Source organism: Phoxinus phoxinus (genome assembly GCF_949152265.1).
Source record: "Phoxinus phoxinus genome assembly, chromosome: 22".
NCBI lineage: Eukaryota > Metazoa > Chordata > Actinopteri > Cypriniformes > Leuciscidae > Phoxinus > Phoxinus phoxinus.
Genome location: NC_136897.1, coordinates 3,966,702 through 3,985,416, shown reverse-complemented (window position 1 = coordinate 3,985,416; position 18,715 = coordinate 3,966,702). Strand labels below are relative to the sequence as shown.

General features: G+C 38.4%; 1 protein-coding gene across 5 annotated transcripts in view; it reads right to left on the bottom strand.

The window, feature by feature from the left end:
* The window catches only part of kif21b (kinesin family member 21B), an 86,612-nt gene that overhangs the window by 45,040 nt on the left and 22,857 nt on the right, over positions 1-18,715 (bottom strand). For all 5 annotated transcript variants that reach the window (XM_079597694.1, XM_079597693.1, XM_079597696.1 and 2 more), the window contains exons 2-6: positions 9,141-9,363; positions 7,424-7,606; positions 3,986-4,135; positions 1,915-2,043; positions 823-990 (exon numbers count right to left, since the gene is read on the bottom strand). In XM_079597694.1, the coding sequence (XP_079453820.1) occupies positions 823-990; positions 1,915-2,043; positions 3,986-4,135; positions 7,424-7,606; positions 9,141-9,363 (853 nt within the window). The remainder of the gene's footprint in view (positions 1-822; positions 991-1,914; positions 2,044-3,985; positions 4,136-7,423; positions 7,607-9,140; positions 9,364-18,715) is intronic.

Genomic DNA, 18,715 nt, shown 5'->3' with positions numbered 1-18,715 from the left:
ATTTTTTAATAGATTGACAGCATTTTAAATTTATTATTAACATTTTAAAATTGCAAAGAAATCGATAATTGTATACATTTATTTGTTATTTATTAAATTATTTACTACTATATATATATATATATATTTTTTTTTTTTTTTTTCTACAGATGTAATTAAGGATTTTGACAAGTTTAAGATCATGGGCCAGATTCACTAAACAGGGAAAATTAGTGTGAGCGCGCAAAACCACAAAAGCACAGATGTGTGTGTAAAGTTCTGCGCGTGATGTACGGACGACATGCAAATGAAAGAACACAGACACAGCCGAATCATTTCCATAATGATCAACGCAATCTAACAAGAGCAGCGCAAATCAGTGTCTGGTTTAAACATCCTTTTTTGGGGGCGTTAAATAATGGTGCAAACACCAGTAAGTCACACTGCATGATTCATTTAAATATTCTCCTCCCATTAATATTGCATCTGAAAGGGAAACTCCGACAAATGCATATGCAATAAGATCAGCCGCAAAAATAACCCTGTCCACAGCTTTTAGCGCAAATTTTTCACTGCGTGACAGAATCCTGACAGTAGTCTTTAACATCAGTAAATCTGGCCCTCATGTGTCTTCTGAAGCCAAATGATAGCTTTTTGTCAAGAACAAACTGAATTTTAATTGAGCACTTACTAAAAATCTTGCATTCTGCTCTTGAAAGACTGAAAATCAGCAGACAGGACATTCTGCTAGCTAACTCTCTCATTTCACAAAAAATACCACCACAAGGTCAGCCTCGGATGACAGAATCTCATGTTTAGTTGGGACAGGAGGAGTCTGCGTACCAGCCCACAGTTGATCGAGATGCCCTCTCTCGCTCTCTCCCCGGTGGCTCCTGTGCGCTTGAGGCGCTCCGATCCCGCCAGGTCCACGAAGTGAAACTTGGCAGTGAGCGTCTCGTACTCGGGCTGAGAGATGGAGCTGTCGGATACACCGTTCATCTCTCCGTTCTCCTGGAAGAGTACAGAAACAACAACAGCTTTAAGCTACTAGCACAAGCATCTTCCTAAATGACGTGTGCAATCTTCAACCCCATACGGAAATGTAATATATGTGCATATATGAAATATACATATATGACATATATCCACATATATAAAATATATATACCCATATATATGCCCATATATAAAACCTATTAGAAAATGTAACAATTGACATAAAACCAGCCCATATATTTGATGTATGTATAATAGTGTTTTTTTACATGCATGTCACATATATAATTATCAGTTTTCAAATAGAATTTGTGTAGTATTTGTTTTGTTTTTATGAGCTGGTCAAGAAGAGGTAAAATAATAATAAATAATACATTTTATTTATAAAAGATTCAAAAATGAGATGAAATGAAATGTGGATATGTAGACTTGATCTGTAGACTTGAAATAAATAGTTAAATAGTAAATAGTTTGGCATATATATAAATAAACATATCGGTGACATATATGGTTAAAACATACCGTATTATATAAATAATTATCATATACATCATATTAATATTGTCAATATACTCATTTAATATGGCAAATTTATATATGTTAAAAACCTATATCAACATATATGTAGAGATGTATATATGTGATAGCAATATATTGTCTTATATTTAGCATATATGACGTCGTCACTAGCGATATAGGGACATATATGTCATATAATACATTTCCGTATGGGACGTTTCTGTATTTTAAGGTTTGCACGGACATGTTCAGTGTTGACGTTTCTAACGCCAGTGGTTTTATAGAATTACTTTGCTTTGTACCGCAGGAGTCTGATTTGTAACACTTTAAAACTCGCGACCTGCTTAAACTTGCTAACGGCTTTGTAAGCCAGTAGTTTAGTCTCCAGCTCATGTGTGTGGTGTGCTGAAGTGTCAGTACCGGCTGTGGACACACTCTCATCTGGCAGAGGTGTATGGTGAAGATGGCATGCGAGCGGGAGCTCTGAGCGTTCATCTGTGTGCTGGCGGTGGTGCGGGACAGGGCGCCCAGCTTCAGACACTGCAGGAGCTGAGGAGAACACACAGCAGGAGTGTGAGGGCGACCCGCACATGGTCTAGCTCAGCAACAGCCATTTCAAACAAATACACATGATGCTAACAATAAAACTACGTTTGCATAGCATTTCACTTCTGTGATGCGTCATGATTCTGAGTGAAAGCAAATATTCAATGGGAAATATTGTAGTGAAAATAATGCAGCATTTCCAGTGTGTTTTTAACACTGTACTACACAAAAACAAACATTGATGTATAAATATTATTATTTGTATTATTTCAGAAATTCCAGTTGTCATCTATATAAAAAAAATTTATCAAACAATATTCAATATTTACTTCTACAACTACTATTAATAATAATAATATTCAACATTTTATTACTATTAGTTTTAGTATAAGCATTATTATATTTTAAATATTATTTGTGTATATTAAACAACAACATGTAATATATATATATATGCACTACAACTGATATAATTACCGTATTTTCCGGACTATAAGTCGCACATTTTTTCATAGTTTTGCTGGCCCTGCGACTTATAGTCAGGTGCGACTTATATATCAAAATTAATTCATACTGACTGAGATGAACCAAGAGAAAACATTAGTCTACTAGGGCTGGGACGGTATGGATTTTTTCTTACCGTGGTTGAAAAGCTAGAAATTACCCCGTATAGAAATAAACCGCTTTATTTATTTTTGTCCCTGTGCGCCGATCGGAATTCTGGGGATACAATTATTATTAAAGCATTAACATTCACAATCCACTGTTAATTTAACATAAAAGCAAGCAGGCTGCGTGCATGGTTTGCCATCGAGTTTCAATATTTTTCCTATTTAAAACTTGACTCTTCTATAGTTAAACCGTGTACTAAGATCGACGGAAAATGAAAAGTTGCGATTTTCCAAGCCTATATGGCTAGGAACTACTCTCATTCCGGCGTAAGAATCAAGGAACTGTGCGGCCGTACCATGGGTGCAGCAGCGTAATGATATGACGAAGCACCTGAAAATAGTCCCCAGCTCGGTAACTTCCAACATGACCGTGACTAAATCGTCTCTCACAAATGTCTCCATGCTACAAGGCACGCTCCCTGTGCAAGCAGGTTGTCAAGTTGGTTTGTTGGCGGCAAGTGCTTCGTCATATCATTACGCCTGCACCCATGGTTCGGCCGCACAGTTCCTTGATTCTTACGCCGGAATGAGAGTAGTTCCTAGCCATATAGGCTTGGAAAATCGCAACTTTTCATTTCCCGTCGATCTTAGTACACGGTTTAACTATAGAAGAGTCAAGTTTTAAATAGGAAAAATATTGAAACTCATTGGTCATTTTGAAAGAAATGCTACTGGACTCATCAGAATCAATGATCTATGCTAAGCTATGCTAAAAGTGGTACCGTCAGACCCGGAGTTCGGCTGAATGGATTCGAAAACGGTAAAACTCAACTGTTTAACTCTGGGAGAGCTGGAAAATGAGCCTATTTCCAAAAAAAGTGGAGTGTTCCTTTAAATAAGAAGCTTGGGGGGTAATATTTGTATTTTGCTTTTTGCAGTGATATACAAAGTAATATTATAATATATTTATTTCAATAATACATTATTACATATAATGCATAATTACAAAATTATAATATTTATTAAATGCTTTAGTTCATCACTGTGTTTTCAACGAAATTATATTGAAATGATGGTGCTTTCTATTCAGATTGTTGGTTTAGATGTAGCTAGTTGGAATTGTAGCAAGACTAGCTGTCGTTTTAAAATATATTATTGGAATAAAATGATTTTTCTCAGTTTACAGAGTGGCAAAATGTAAATCATTTAATACACAGCATTAAATATATTTTTTAGAATGACATGCACTGATGAACCATGCACAATAATACCAAGGACATTTAAAAAAAAAAAAGAGTTTAAATTCATGTTGATTTCAAAACTTGATATTTGACCTCCTCCTCTGAGCTGACCAGCCGTGAGGTCACTCCTGTGGTGTAGATCCCTCCGCTCGCATCCTCATGGATCTTAATGTTGGACCTTCTGTTTCGAGCCTCGGGATCTCGTGCGCTGTCAAACAGGTCCAGGACCTCCTCGTTATAAAGCTGCAGGACAAACACACACACACTGTGACCTTCAGAGGGCAAAGGTCAAAAGGCCAGAGCCCCTGCATGTTTGACCTCGGGAAGCCCAGAGACCACACAAGCTGATGGACAAGGAAATGATAAATAATGATAACGTAATTCATACAACACAACAGCAAGACTGCAACTGGAGACACAATGAAAAAAGAGAAACAAGGCTTTTCATAGCATCCTTTACTCGGGGAAGGGACACACCGGGACTTGATAAAATCAATTCAGGGTTCAAAACAATAAATCAAACTGCTAACATAGAAAAACAACGTACAAAGTGCAAAAAGGAGTTCTGGAAAGGACGAAGCTAATGAAATAAGGGCATCTTAATGCCCTATTAAAGCCGCCCCGGGGGACGGCGTCCGTTCACAGCCGTGAGCCGCGTTTGTGCTGAACACACAGCAGCCTGTGCCAGACAGCAAGCGGCCCGGGTCGTTAAAACGCCCTGTTGCAGGTTTAAAGGGGAACTGAAACGAAATAGGAAGTTAGGGTCATATAACACACGTGTTATCATTGTTATTTGTGGTAGGACAATTAAAACTTTTGAAGTAGTTACAAGGGGGAAAACAGATATCGTAGTTTGTTGTTTTGTTACTAGGGCGCGGCCATTTTGATTTTCGACGATCCTGTGACGTCACTGGAATGGTAGGCTACCTTGACAGCACCGTCTGTTTTTGACTTCTCTAGCTACAATGCAGGGCAAACCGACAGACCGTCACAGGGCACCATCACATCTAGCACTGTTAGCCGCAGGGAAAGAGCGCTAAAACGCATAAGTCAGGCGGAGAACAGAGAGGTAGGTTTAGCTGTAATCCATGATGCTAAATTAAGTCAAAAACTAGTTAGGGTTAGGTTAGGCTAATCAAGGTTAAAAATGATGATCTGTCTCTCTCAAGCAAATATAACACATCCGATAATACCAAGGACCGAAACCTGCTTGCAAAATGACTGTGGCATAAATGTGACCACGGCAGGTCCTGTAAACAATTTCCACTCACCTCTTAGTTGTAATCGTGATGTTCACCTTCACCGTAGGTCATTTTGCAAAATTAATACGACATCGAGGTAATATCCAATGTAAGCAATATCAATCGAACTGTATTGAGAGACGCGGCGGAACGCGCGCGCGCACACGGAACTAGTCCTCTTTTTCCTGGACATCTAAAAAAAATTCGACCGGCCGGTATTTCTAGATCACCCAAACTGTAATTTGCTTTACAGTCGGAATTCATGCACGTCTTTTGTTTCAATCGGACTGAATTCGTTACATTGATGAATCTGAATGTAGTGTTTACATGAACGCTAAACACGTGATCGGGTTGATGTGCGTTTTCATTGCTTAGGTCCCGCATTCTCGCGCGCCACCATTGGTTGGTCATGTACGTAACGCAAACATTGGTTAAACTGCATCATATATATTAGGGCTGTCAAAAGATTAATCACACCAAAATAAAAGTTTGTGTTTACATAATATATGTCTGTGTACTGTGTATAATTATTTTGTATAAATACACACACAATCATGTATATATTTAAGAAATATTTGCATTTATATACTATATATACATTTATATAATTTATATTATATATAAATATCAATATTTTATATATTAATATAATATTTTTAGTATGTCTCTGTCCATACTGTCATATTCAGTCAGTTCAGTCATAGCATAGCCTACAGTGCTACCATGCCAATGACGTCATCGAACATGGCTGCGCTCTGGTAACAACAAATGTAAATTTCAGTAATGGGAAAAACTTCATATATGTTTAGTTTTTTATATTATTTTTGAATTAATTTGTTTACTATTTTAATAACCAACATGTTATCGAATTATATATTTTTATTTCAGTTCCCCTTTAAACTCATTACCTACGCCAGACTTTACACGAGGAGGGGGGTAATCGGTTTACAGCTACACTGCTGTCTGTGCGCCTCCTAATGACTGTATCCAAGAAATATGGACATGCGAGGGGGTTTTCTCCATGTCATCAAGATGTCAATCACATTCGTTACGAGATGATGAGGTCAAGACACTGGGACTCCAGCCATCTTCCAACATACCCAATACACACTGTACAAAATGATTAATGACGATAGATAACAGATTAAGGTGGGCGACAGTGGCTCAGTGGTTCATGTAGGTTGTCTACAAACCGGAAGGTTGGTGGTTCAATCCCCGGTTCCACTTGACCAAGTGTCGAGGTGTCCATGAGCAAGACACCTGACCCCAGCTGCTCCCGACGAGCAGGATGGCGCCTTGCATGGCTGACACCGCCGTCGGTGTATGAATGGGTGAATGTGAGGCAATGTGTAAAGCGCTTTGGTGGCCATTGGGTCTGTGAAAGCGCTATATAAATGCAGTCCATTTACCATTAAGGCAGTGTGATTTACAAGAAAATACTTTTTCAGTCATTCTACTTTTTTGTCAAAATACACTCTCTGAACCCAGTTTAATGTTTATTGACAGCTATTAGTATGCCATTGATGCATTCATCTCCCTCAAGAGTGTAAACATCGAGTTTCCCAGGCAAACGTCGAGAGCAGTCCGCTCAGATCTGTCAGTCTCTTTACAGCTCAACCAACAGCGAGAGTTTAGCCGGTGTGGGACCGACGCGCTGCACGGGGAAAGACATTCAGCTTCGGTTACAGAAGTGCAAGCCAAAATTCACTGCATTTAGACCTTCAGATATTATGTCAAAGATTAACACGTCAAATGTACAGTAGCAGTTTATAATGTTTTTTTGTGTCCAGTTAGACAGACTCAAAAAGCTGTTGCGCTGCTGTTGGATGGGTTTATGATAAGCGAGACGCTGGCGTTCCCTCTAGATGGTGTTATTAGCCTATTTGATGGCTTACTCATTACACATAGCAACACAGCTAAAAGTATTGCTAATATGTTGGACCTTTTATTGAAAGTAGCCTATTTTAACCTGTCGAGACATGCATTCACAAGCACACGTAAGAGATGTGCTTGTGAGGTTTGAGTTGGGGAGGCATGTGACGCACAAAAGAGGCATTTGCAAGTTTGTTTGAAAATATGCTGTAATTCCTCTAGGTGCCACTAGGTTGCAGAAACTACACACTTCACCTGTAAACAAGTAACACATAGTTTTTTAATGGGAATTGTAAGAAATTCTACACCATTTTTTTTCTGTGCAATTCAACCACAATTATAATAATTACCATCATAAGGAGACCTAAATGGCAGCAAAACGTCACTATTAATTTTGCCAGTCTGGTTGTAGTCTCACCTCCAGGAACTGAGCGCTGACTTTGAAATCTGGCGGGGCGATGTCGGCGCTCTGTGCCTCTAGTCTGCGCTTTTGGATGCCCTGGAAGAGCTGTGTCACTGCCCGAGGGATGATGCCCTTCTCCTCCTCCGTCACGTTCACGTCAAAGCCAGTGCCCATGGTGTAGGTCTTCCCTGAGCCAGTCTGCATGACAGAGAAACATTTACATCTAGTGATTAAGTAACTGGCCAAAATCATTTAGTCATTTTAAGATTCTCAGCATCAAAACTTTGTCAATTTCTTTATTGGGTCTTTATTTAACAAGTTTGAGTCTCATTTGCTGTTATTAAATTGTATTATATAATGTATAACAGCAAGAAGCCATGCGCAAAATTAAAATTATTAAATTCTTGACCCACTGTGCTGAATGCGAAAATACTAGATATACAATTTATTAAATGTCATAATATTTACCATTTATCAAATTTAAGTGATTACACTAACTTCCTTCAATTGCATAAATTTACAATAACAAATGTGCTTCAAATTTTTTATAAAATACTGTTTAAATAAACCGACAAAACTGTAGTTGTGTGTTGATGTACATACATAATCTATTTAAATGAATCGTATTTAAATCAAATTAAATTATAATTTTGATTAATTGTAATTTAATAACAATAAAAAATATATAATGCAGTAATTTCATATGCACATTGCTTTAACTTCATGTCAAAGTTCTTGTTAATATTTTCAGCCAAATGTCTATTTGGCTGAGAACCTACAAATTGCGTTTTAAGACATTTTCAGCCCAAAATTTCAAGCTGCTGAAACTTTGAGGAAAACCATTATAAGAGGTGTTATTAGGCACAGCGTGAAGCAGCAACAACAATGTTTAATATTCATCAAATTCAAGAAATAATTAGGCTCCACATACTATTAAAGTCCCCCTGTCGTCAACCATTTATCCCTTAAAACTCATCTTTGAGCCCCAAAATTACATACTTAAAAGTTTTTTCCCTTCAAAAGAAAATTCTTCATTTAGTATACGCGGTTCAATGAATATGCAAATGAGCCCCGCCTCCACTCACTCACCGCAGCTCAGAGATCCACGATCACACGTTGACCTGATTGGTTACAAGGTAGTTTGTGACGTCAGAAAAACACCACATAGACATATAAACAACATTAAAAGCTGGATTTCCACCACAGGGGGACTTTAAAAATGTCAGATAATTGGAATAACAATAGATAATAAAAAAACAGGGCATTATCACTACAGTATTCCTCTGTTTAAACAGTAAATAAAGCTACGGTGTTGTTTGAACGCTGGTGTGTCCTGCTGCAGGGTTGCCCATTAGCAGAACTATTCCTGTCAGGTATTGAAGTGTCCACTCATGTTTTAGACTCATACATCTAACACACACAGAGTTACAGTTTGAGCGATTAACCGCGATCGCCGCACAATAGGTGCTCCGAGCGTGTGACGAGTGAAACTCACAAAGACACATCACCAAAGCGCTGAGGGAAAGGTCACGGGGTCACAGCCGTGTTAATACTCACTATTCAGAGAAATGAACGAGCTGACGATATGGGTGTGCAAACAAGAAGGTTTAATACGATTCAGATCAAGTGTGTGAGCATGTGTGGATGTTTTTGCTAATATTTTAACCATTTTTGGCATCGCAAACAACTCATCTGTCACACACGTCGTTTTATCAAGTGTGTAAGACCTTACTTGTCCATAAGCGAAGACCGTTGCGTTGTATCCCTCGAAGCAGCCTTCAATGAGCTTGTGAACGCAGGCGGTGTAGATCTGGTGCTGCTGAGCGTCCAAGTCGAACACAAAGTCATACGTGAAGGCCTTGTCTTTACCCAAGAGCACCTGGGGCTCGCCGGGAGTAACCAAGGTGCAGATGTGACATCCCTCAATCTTTTCCTTTGCCATCTGCGGCCGGATCCTGGTGAAAAGAACAAAAGACAATCCTGAGTGAAACAAATTCAAGTCACGTGAGAACTGCCGCATTTGACAAATCTGAGAATCTGCTCGGACACAGAATGGAAATGGTTTATGTTTATAAAGCCAAGAAGCTGACTGGATAGCTAGCCAACTCTGTCTCTATCTCTCGGGTTAATAATACAGCATTATAAATAGAAATCTTATCATTTTCAATAGTAAAAAATATAAGAAATATCAAGAGAGAAATTGAGGTAGATACCAAACTCTTTAACGGTCACTGGCTGTCATTAAAGGCAGGATAGGTGATTTGTTCCAGAAACATTATTTGTTATACCGGTCGAAAGCATCTTCACATCCTGATAGTATAAATGTATTTATATGTCTATGTCCCGTCTGTGTAGGACCATAAAATGTTCATCCAAACACTGCATTCGGTCCGTATCTTTTCATTTCCTAGATGATTGTGCATCAGTCAGGTGGTACAGGTCAGTGCTCTGGAAGTTGTTTATGTTCATAATTATTGTAATGTTATGTGCTTTGAGACATGAGGTAGTTTAACGGTTTTGTTTGCTCCCTGGTGTGTTTGTTCATGTGTTTTGGAGGCGTGGCTTTGGAGAAGCTCTGAAGGGAGGGTGGGATCTCATGCTTTCAAAGCTCTCTGAAAATGGTCTATCCTAACTTTAAATAAAAATGGCAATTGTCAAGTAATGAACAATTTTAACTAGCAGTGAACTTGAAATAATTGTTTTTTAGTTTTTTTTTTGTTATACAGGTATAAAGTTTTGAATCACAAGGTAGTATTGTTTTACTCCTGTCCCGGACCCAAACTTTCCCAGATCTTAAACTATAAAATCAATAATAAAAATATTAATTTAAACATGCTTAAACGCATGACAAGCTAAAAGAACGAAACTTTTTAATATTTTTAATGTGAATGTGATTTATATATATTTTTTAATTATATATATATATATATATATATATATATGTATTCAGACTGTCCCACGGTTGGGGCGTCTTTTTTACGAAATTCAAGCTTCGCCTTTCGTGTTTTTACACTCAGTGTCACCGTGACGAATGCGAGCGGGAGATTACTCGCGACTGCCGGCAGATTTGAAATAATACGGCAATGTAGGAGTTAAAACGCCCTCGGAATGGGAGGGGCTAGAAAGTAATATTCAGTTGGTGGTCATATACAATTTCACCACTAGATGGGAGTAATTCCTACACAGTGTAGCTTTAAAAAAAACTATCACAGGGAACTTCACAAAGCCAACACCCATGAAAGAGCTGCATTTTGAATGCGAAGAAGATAGTGCCATGATCATAAAACCCGGTCAGTGCGAGCACCAAGATGTGCTTCAATATCTTCAACCACCTGACGTGAATCTCACTGAACCACTGAGGGCAGTTTTGGAGAGAAGAGTGAGAAGTCCATTCTCTCCTCCAACATCTCTAAAGTAATAAGCAGATGTTCTGATATTATTTCACTGGAGGCTATGAATCATTCATAGCAAAGGTTGAAAGCTGTATTGAAAGCAATAGTGGTAAAACACCTTAATAAAGAAACATTGCCCGTTTCCAAGGTGTTTACATTATTCTGTCCTACCCCTGTACACACACTGTTGGACAATGTAAGTGAACAAGCAAAATAATCTAGTGAGTGTGTGGAAATTGTTTTAAAACCATAGGGCAAACAGCGCCCCCCCAAAAAACAATTCCAGTAATTCTGAAATGACATGAATGCACCAATGGTAATGAGGAGATGAGGACATAGACCTCATTATTACCCAGTAAGAAGCAACCATTTTCTACCAGGTTGAAAGAACAGGTTAAAGCACTTTTCTTAATGGATGCAAACACTTAACATCAAGGTTAATTGAGTCTCTAGGCTAAAAAAAGATAATTCATTAAATAATTAATTAAATAAAAGTCAATTAGCTTTTGCTTGGGGCATTTTAGATTAGCGGATACACATTCATCTCTATATGGACAGTTCTTTCTAATACATTTGTATTAACTGACATGCTCTTCAACAAATTAGCAAGACCGATTCCAAAGAGATCACGAGGAACCTGTCCTTTTGATTACAATCAACTTGCCTTTAGTTTCTATAATTCAGGACATTTTAGCCAACTTTTTTGTAACTTTCATTAAAAGGTAAAACTGCAACCAATCAGAAAACTTGCAACCACACAGCAACATGCTAAGAACCATTCACAACCACCGGTGAGTAATTACACTACTCATAATTTTGTCTGGATATGTAAAAATCTAATTTTAAGCTGCATTGTAGTAATGACCACCAAGGTAGACCCCATTGCTCTTGGATGATAACAGCCCTACTGTCCTCCATCTCTGATACACACGGACTCATAACAAACACAACACACACACACTACAGGCCTGTTTCGCTCAGTTACATAAAAGAGGCCCGGAGAGACACGGGAACACTGAGAACATGTTACGTATGGACCGACCACTTGCTCGTTGATATTAATGAGGACATACCACAGGCTTAGACTATTATTTTTATACGAAGTCAATTCTTATTATTACTACAGACCAACCCTAACCCACACACCCTAACCTCACCCATAAAAGAAAACCTTCAGCGTGTTTAGAATTAAAGGTACACACAGTAATTTTCCCTTTAAAATGTTTCACACTTTAAGAAAACAAATACTTTTTGAAAATACTATTAGTTCTTTAAAAAAATGAATACATGAATACATTTATTTGAATAATAATTTGTAAAACGTTTTGGCGAGACAAGTTTGTGAGTGCACTATATATATTCATATGTGAATAAAACATGGATTAGTTTTACGATCTCTACGATCGTCGAAAGTGGTAGTTGTGTAGCTGTCAATGGTGGGACAGAAAGCTCTCAGATTTCATCAAAAAAAAAAATCTTCATTTGAGTTCCGAATATGAACGAAAGCCTGGAACACACCAAGCCGACGGTCGGCCGTCGGGCAGTTTTTGTGCGTCGACCGACTACGTTTTCTCAGTGTGTTCCGCAATGAATTGGCGTCGGGCCGTCGGTGAAAGAGGGAACTCTGATTGGCTGTTCAGCTTACTGTACACGAGAATAATAGTAAAACAGCGAGCTAAGAAGTCAAAACGGCACAGATAGAAGGTTGTTCTAATGTTACGTTGTCTTATCCGAGTGCTCCTTGGTGAATATTTTAATATCAACTTGAGCGGAGTGGAATAAAGAAAGTGTGTAGCAGGATTGATATTCAAAACAGTAAGCACGCACTGCTTCGTTTACGGTCGGTTTGTGTATCTGCAGCGTCGGTTTCTCTTTTTGAATGATGAATATAGACTAATATATCTCCAGAAATATACAGTTGTCACATTCACACGCAGGCGCAGAACGTGCGTTTTAGCTGACCGTCGGCTGTAGTTCTCTCGGTGTGTTCAAGTGCAGCTTTTTACCCCGACGCGAGGCGACAACGCAGTCGGCTTTCATCAGCGCTAGTTCGTCGGCGTCGGCTTGGTGTGTTCCAGGCTTTACGGGTTTGGAAAGACGTGAGGGTGAGAAATTACAGAATTTTCATTTTTGGGTGAACTATCACTTTAAGAGAATATGATTGGATCATTACTGCAGTGATTATTATATTTCTAACATTTTATATGTTTGGCAACAGTTCATCTAATGCTTTTCATTTCTTAAACAACCATGTAGGAAGACACATCACAGCCATATTCCAGGATGACAATGTCAAGATCCATCAGGCTCAGACTGTGAAAGAATAGTTGTGAGGATCATGAAGAATCATTTCACACACGAATCCGCTCCTCTGAGTCCAGATCTTAAATTCATTGAAAGTCGAGTGTTGGAGGAGACTTTACAGAGTGCTGGACTCTTGCATTGACAATACAAGATCTTGACCAAAATTTGATTATCATCCTGATGGAAATAACATCACAACTTTGATTTCCATATACCACCATATATATATTAGGGCTGTCAAAAGATGAATCGTGATTAATCATATCCAAAATAAAAGTTTGTGTTTACATAATATATGTGTGTATACTGTGTAGAATTATTATGTATAAATACACACACATTTATATATTTATATATATATATATATTTAAGGAATAATTGCATTTATATACTGTATATACATTTATATAATTTATATTATATATAAATAACCAATTTTTCTTAAATATATACATGATTGTGTGTGTTTTTATATAATTATACACAGTACACACACACATATATTATGTAAACAAACTTTTATTTTGGATGCGATTAATCACGATTAATCTTTTGACAGCCCTAATATATATATATATGTATATAAATGTATTAATTTTACATGCTTTTTGTCATATTTAGCAAACTTCTGGGGACCATTTTTAATAGCAAAGTGTTTTGCTACACCACAATCTGCAAAGGCGGCCCTACAAGATCAGCAAAACATAAAATGGACCACAAACACGCCGTCAGTAGCAGTTCAGACACGGCCAGCGTATGTTAGTCACATTTGAAGCCTAATTCTGTGAGCTACATTGATCATTAGCATCTACAGCTGTGAGGGATGCTCAGACCCACCGAATGTGGCAGGAAATGAGAGAGAACCATGAATAATCAATTAACAAGAGCACACATGCACAGTCACACACACACACTCCGCAGAATGCAGACTCAATCCTTTCTGCTTCACACACACATCTATCCAAATCTACCCATCCTCCTCTCTCTGGCCTCAGCTGGGCCTCAGCCTCTCCTTTATCCCCTTCCACAGTCAGAAGAGAAGCATAATCTATAGCGCATTGATCAGGAGGACAAACACAACACATGAGGCGCTCCCCTGAGAGGATCACACACTAAAAATAACCCCCACGCTGGAGGATTACACATCCGCTTTAAAGCTGTGAACGAACGCGCCGTATCTCTACCTGCCATCAAACACTGAAACACTCTAACACAGTCCTCAAAACTGTTCTCAGATCAGTGTGTGGCTTGATCCGTTTATCTTAAAGAGCCATGCGATGCATCATTTCCTCAGAGATAAAATGCTGAACTTCTCAGGGAGATTAACGCTTTGCTAAATAATTATGTTGATATTTCGCATTACAGTCATTTAATTCCCACGGGCTGGAATTTAAATAGGGTTGGGACTAGCTAGTGCTACTGGTGTCATTATCAATTTTTAATTATGCAAAAGGATTAACTCAAATCATAAACAGCATCTTTAGATGAGTCAGATCTCAAAAAAATCTCAAACACAACCTCTATTTCATACAGCGTTGTTTCCCAACGTGTCAAGGTGCAATTCAGAACATGGTTCAAGTATCTCAGTGGCTCTAAATTAGACTCATAAACAAGAAATCATATGTTGGGCCTCACATTTTAATATCCGCAGTGATCCATCATTCCTGTCCGACAGTCACGTCACCCACGCATGCTCCTCACACATGACAGCGGGAGACATCTGCCCGCCTGCTGCCTCTGTGTGTGTGTGTTTGTTTGTGTATGTGTACAAAACAAAAGGAAGTGTGTCATCAGTCTCCTCCGACTTCCTGGTCTGAAGAGGGAACTTCTTGCCACATCCGTCAGTTAGTGCAGTCGAAGACCGTGGTGAAGCCACCATAACCACAGAGAGTCATTGTCCCGCTTAAACACTTTAAAAATAAATAAATAAATAAATAGAAAAAAAAATTTGTTTCTTAAAGGAATGCTGTGAGCTAATATAGTATTTAGCTACTATACACTGTAGCGTACCAGATTACAGCAGCACCGGTCACATGCTGTCCATGAACATTAATGGAGTTAGTTAATGTGGTAAGACAGCGCACCGGAATAAATATTTTATTATTTATAAAAAAAACACACCACTTCAAAAGTATTGCCACGAGACATAAAACTGTGTATACACGTCTAGAGCAATACAATTGCCTACCAGTCTCGTCTATGCAAAGTTCAACTCCTGTCATAGGTATGCAAAGCCAGAAAACCCTGAAATAACATCAGGAAGGGACGCAAATGTACCAAAAGACACACTTAGAAATTTGATAATTTGTTGAGAACAATAATATTATTTAAATATATGGTTGTCGGTCACGTTCTGTTTGTTTATCTACTCGTTTATCTATGTTCAGTTTCGCATATCTACCCCGAAGTGATACAATTCTGTATCAAAATTTTAAGGCCAGACAAGTAGTTTGTTAAGGCTTGGTTTGCAGGGAATTACAAACCTGCACACATATATTCAAATGCGCATAACTATAAAATTAATTAACTAAAGGCGCCTTGAAACAATCTACACTGTTAAAAGCGCTATATAAATGAAGATGACTTGAAGGTTCTTGGACTTCGGGTTTTGTTTACATTCATTAGATGTGTTCCTTGTTCTAGTTTCCCGCCACTCATCAGTCACCATGGACACGGACACCAATCATCACAGCGGTTCTCTTCTAGTTCATCACCATGTCCCTCCTGGTGCCTCTTCAGCTGTCCGGTACTGTTCGTGTTACATGTTTACACGCTGTCTCACATGTTGGCTGTCTATTTTGATCTCTTCAAATAAACCCTGTGCTATTATACTCATCATCTTCACCTTCTGTGGATTTAAGTATTACAACTTTAAAAAATGTAACATTCAGCATCTTCACTCCGGTCTTCAGTAGGGCTGCACAATATTGGAAAACACTGAACTTGCGCCATTTTGTTTTTCTGCAATATATTGCGATATGAAAACGGTTTCACCAGATGATTGAATAGCGCTATTTGTAAAGAATTAATCATTCTAGAATGACTGGGTTATTTTGTAATGGAGTGAATCTGCATAGAAAATAATAAAATAATTACAAGCATAGATAATTACAACAGAACAAAGATACAAATGAAATAAGTGCTTTGTTTTTCATGTAAGTCTAACAGTATTCAGGTACAGAAATTGAATCAAATGTAAAATAACATTGCGTATTCTTCACTGTATAAATTAAATACAATTAATCTGTATTAAAGCTACAAAAGTGATTTTCTCTTTTCTTTGTTGTCGCGGATGAACTGTGGCTCTTTTTACTACATCATAAATGACTCGTGCAGACGAAACGCACTAAATGCCGTCATGTTAATCTTGCGTCCGGATTCCTGATGTTTGGGGAATTCAATCAAGCGAGACACTTCTGGGAGGGAATTAATACACCAAAACATTTTGATGACAGACTTTGACTCAGGCGTTTCAGAATGATCATCAAACCAACATTTGAGACACTGTGCAATGAAATTGGTCCTCTGGTTAGTCCAGTTATCCAATCGCATCCTCTGCTCAGGCAAAGTCACGCGAGTTCTTCGTTGCGCATTGGGGGAATTATTCGGTAAATGTGTTTCCATTGTAGTTTATGCGCATGTCTTCTTATCGGATCACATTTATTGACCTCAATTGAGCAAAAAAATAAATAAATGTATCCACATTTTTATAATTTATGCACATATTGCCATCTCTTTTTTATGAGCATAAAAATAGGTGGATTGAAATATAGCTAGTGAGCACTTAAACAAAATACAACCTTCCTATTTCTGTTTTAAAATACTCTGAAAATATCTTGCCCCATAGAATGTAGTTGTTCTACATTATGGCAAAGATGATTTTTGTTTGATTTACAAACTTCAGTACGAGTTAAAATTATTGGTAATCAACAGAACATCACAAATACTGTCCATAAAGCATAATGTATAGTATACTAAAGAATGAAGGAATCAGAAATATCCATTTCACCCCCTATTAAAAGTATATTTCACCCAAAAATTTAACTACTGTCATCATTTACCAAACCTGTATGACTTTCTTTACTTCTGTGGAACACAAACGAAGATATTTTGAAGAATGTTGGTAATCCAACAGTTTTGGTGACCATTGACTTCCATTGAATTGAAACAGATATCACAGAGAAACCAGGTAAAACGTTCCACAAAATATCTTCAGAATAAAGAAAGCCATTCAGGTTTGGAACGAGTAAATGGTGAAATTTCAGGGTGAAAGCTTCCAGATCACTTTATGGCAGATACATTTCATTCCAAAGCCAAAAGCATGTTTTTTGTGTGCATGTTTGGATGCCCACCAACATTCCTGGGCTTTGTTTTCAGGAAATTGAAGTGGGTAAGATCAACCAGCCACATGCGTGATGAAAACAGGATCTGAAAGACAGAAAAACGCATGGTGTGCCGTCCAATCACATGACGATTCATTGAGAGGACAAAGGCTGCCACGTGAGCTTCTCTTCTCCTGTCAGTTCTGTCAGATATTACCCAGTCAAAGATCATCTCCTTGACGACTAACACGGTTTAATCATGACTTGATTAGTCAACTTTATGTAAATATTCTGTCCGATATCTCCTACTGTAACTTAAAGCCACCCACACAAATGTGACCCAAAACCAGTCAAGTCGCACGGGTATATTTGTGGCAATAGCCAACAATACATTGTATGGGTCAAAATGATGTTTCTTTTATGGCAAAGATCATTAGGGTATTAAGTTAAGATTCCTACCGTAAATATATAAAACATTTATTTTTGTGAGTGAACGCAGCACAATCGTGAACATAAATGGACAACTTTAAAGGAGATTTTCTCAATGTTTTGAATTTTTGCACCCTCAGATTCTAGATTTTCTAAAAGTTGTATCTCAGCCAAATATTGTCCTATCCTCAATTTCCAAAAAATGGACACATGTGACTGGTTTTGTGGTCCAGGGTCACAAATGGGCAGTTGAGTATCGCCAATTAGAGCCAGCGTTTATGGATGGCGAATCTCATCTGGGCATCTGTCCAAAGGGCCCGCTCTTCTCCGAGCCAAGAGCCAATAAACTCGTTGTTACAACCAAGTCTCTCAAGTTTATGCGGCACTAAAAGGCATTACGTTCATAACAGTTATGAAGTAAGTAAAGCGGAAGTTTGTATGTAGAAAAGCACAAGGATCTGCGTTTGTTTTGACATCATCACCTCCCCCTCCAAATGCAAAGTCAACTCTTCCTCACGCTCTCGCTCTCTCCGTCCAGCGCCTGGAAAAACAGAGCAGTGGGTCATGAGGGAGGGGCGGCAGTGCAGGAAACGGACCTCTATTTCCTCTCACGACAGATCTCGTACGTGATTCCCCGTCCACGCCAGCTGACGCAGGGCTCTCCCCCGTGCGCACCAGAATGTGGACGATTTGAATGACCGCTCGTTTACTACATCGCTTTGTGTCTCTCGAACAGAGACGTTTTGTATTCGTCTCACTCACCGGTTGGACGCACACAGGAGCACTTCTTTAAAAGCAGTCTCTCAAGACGACAAAAGACACGCATGTGTGTGCCAAGGCTAGTACTCTCGGGCACTTGT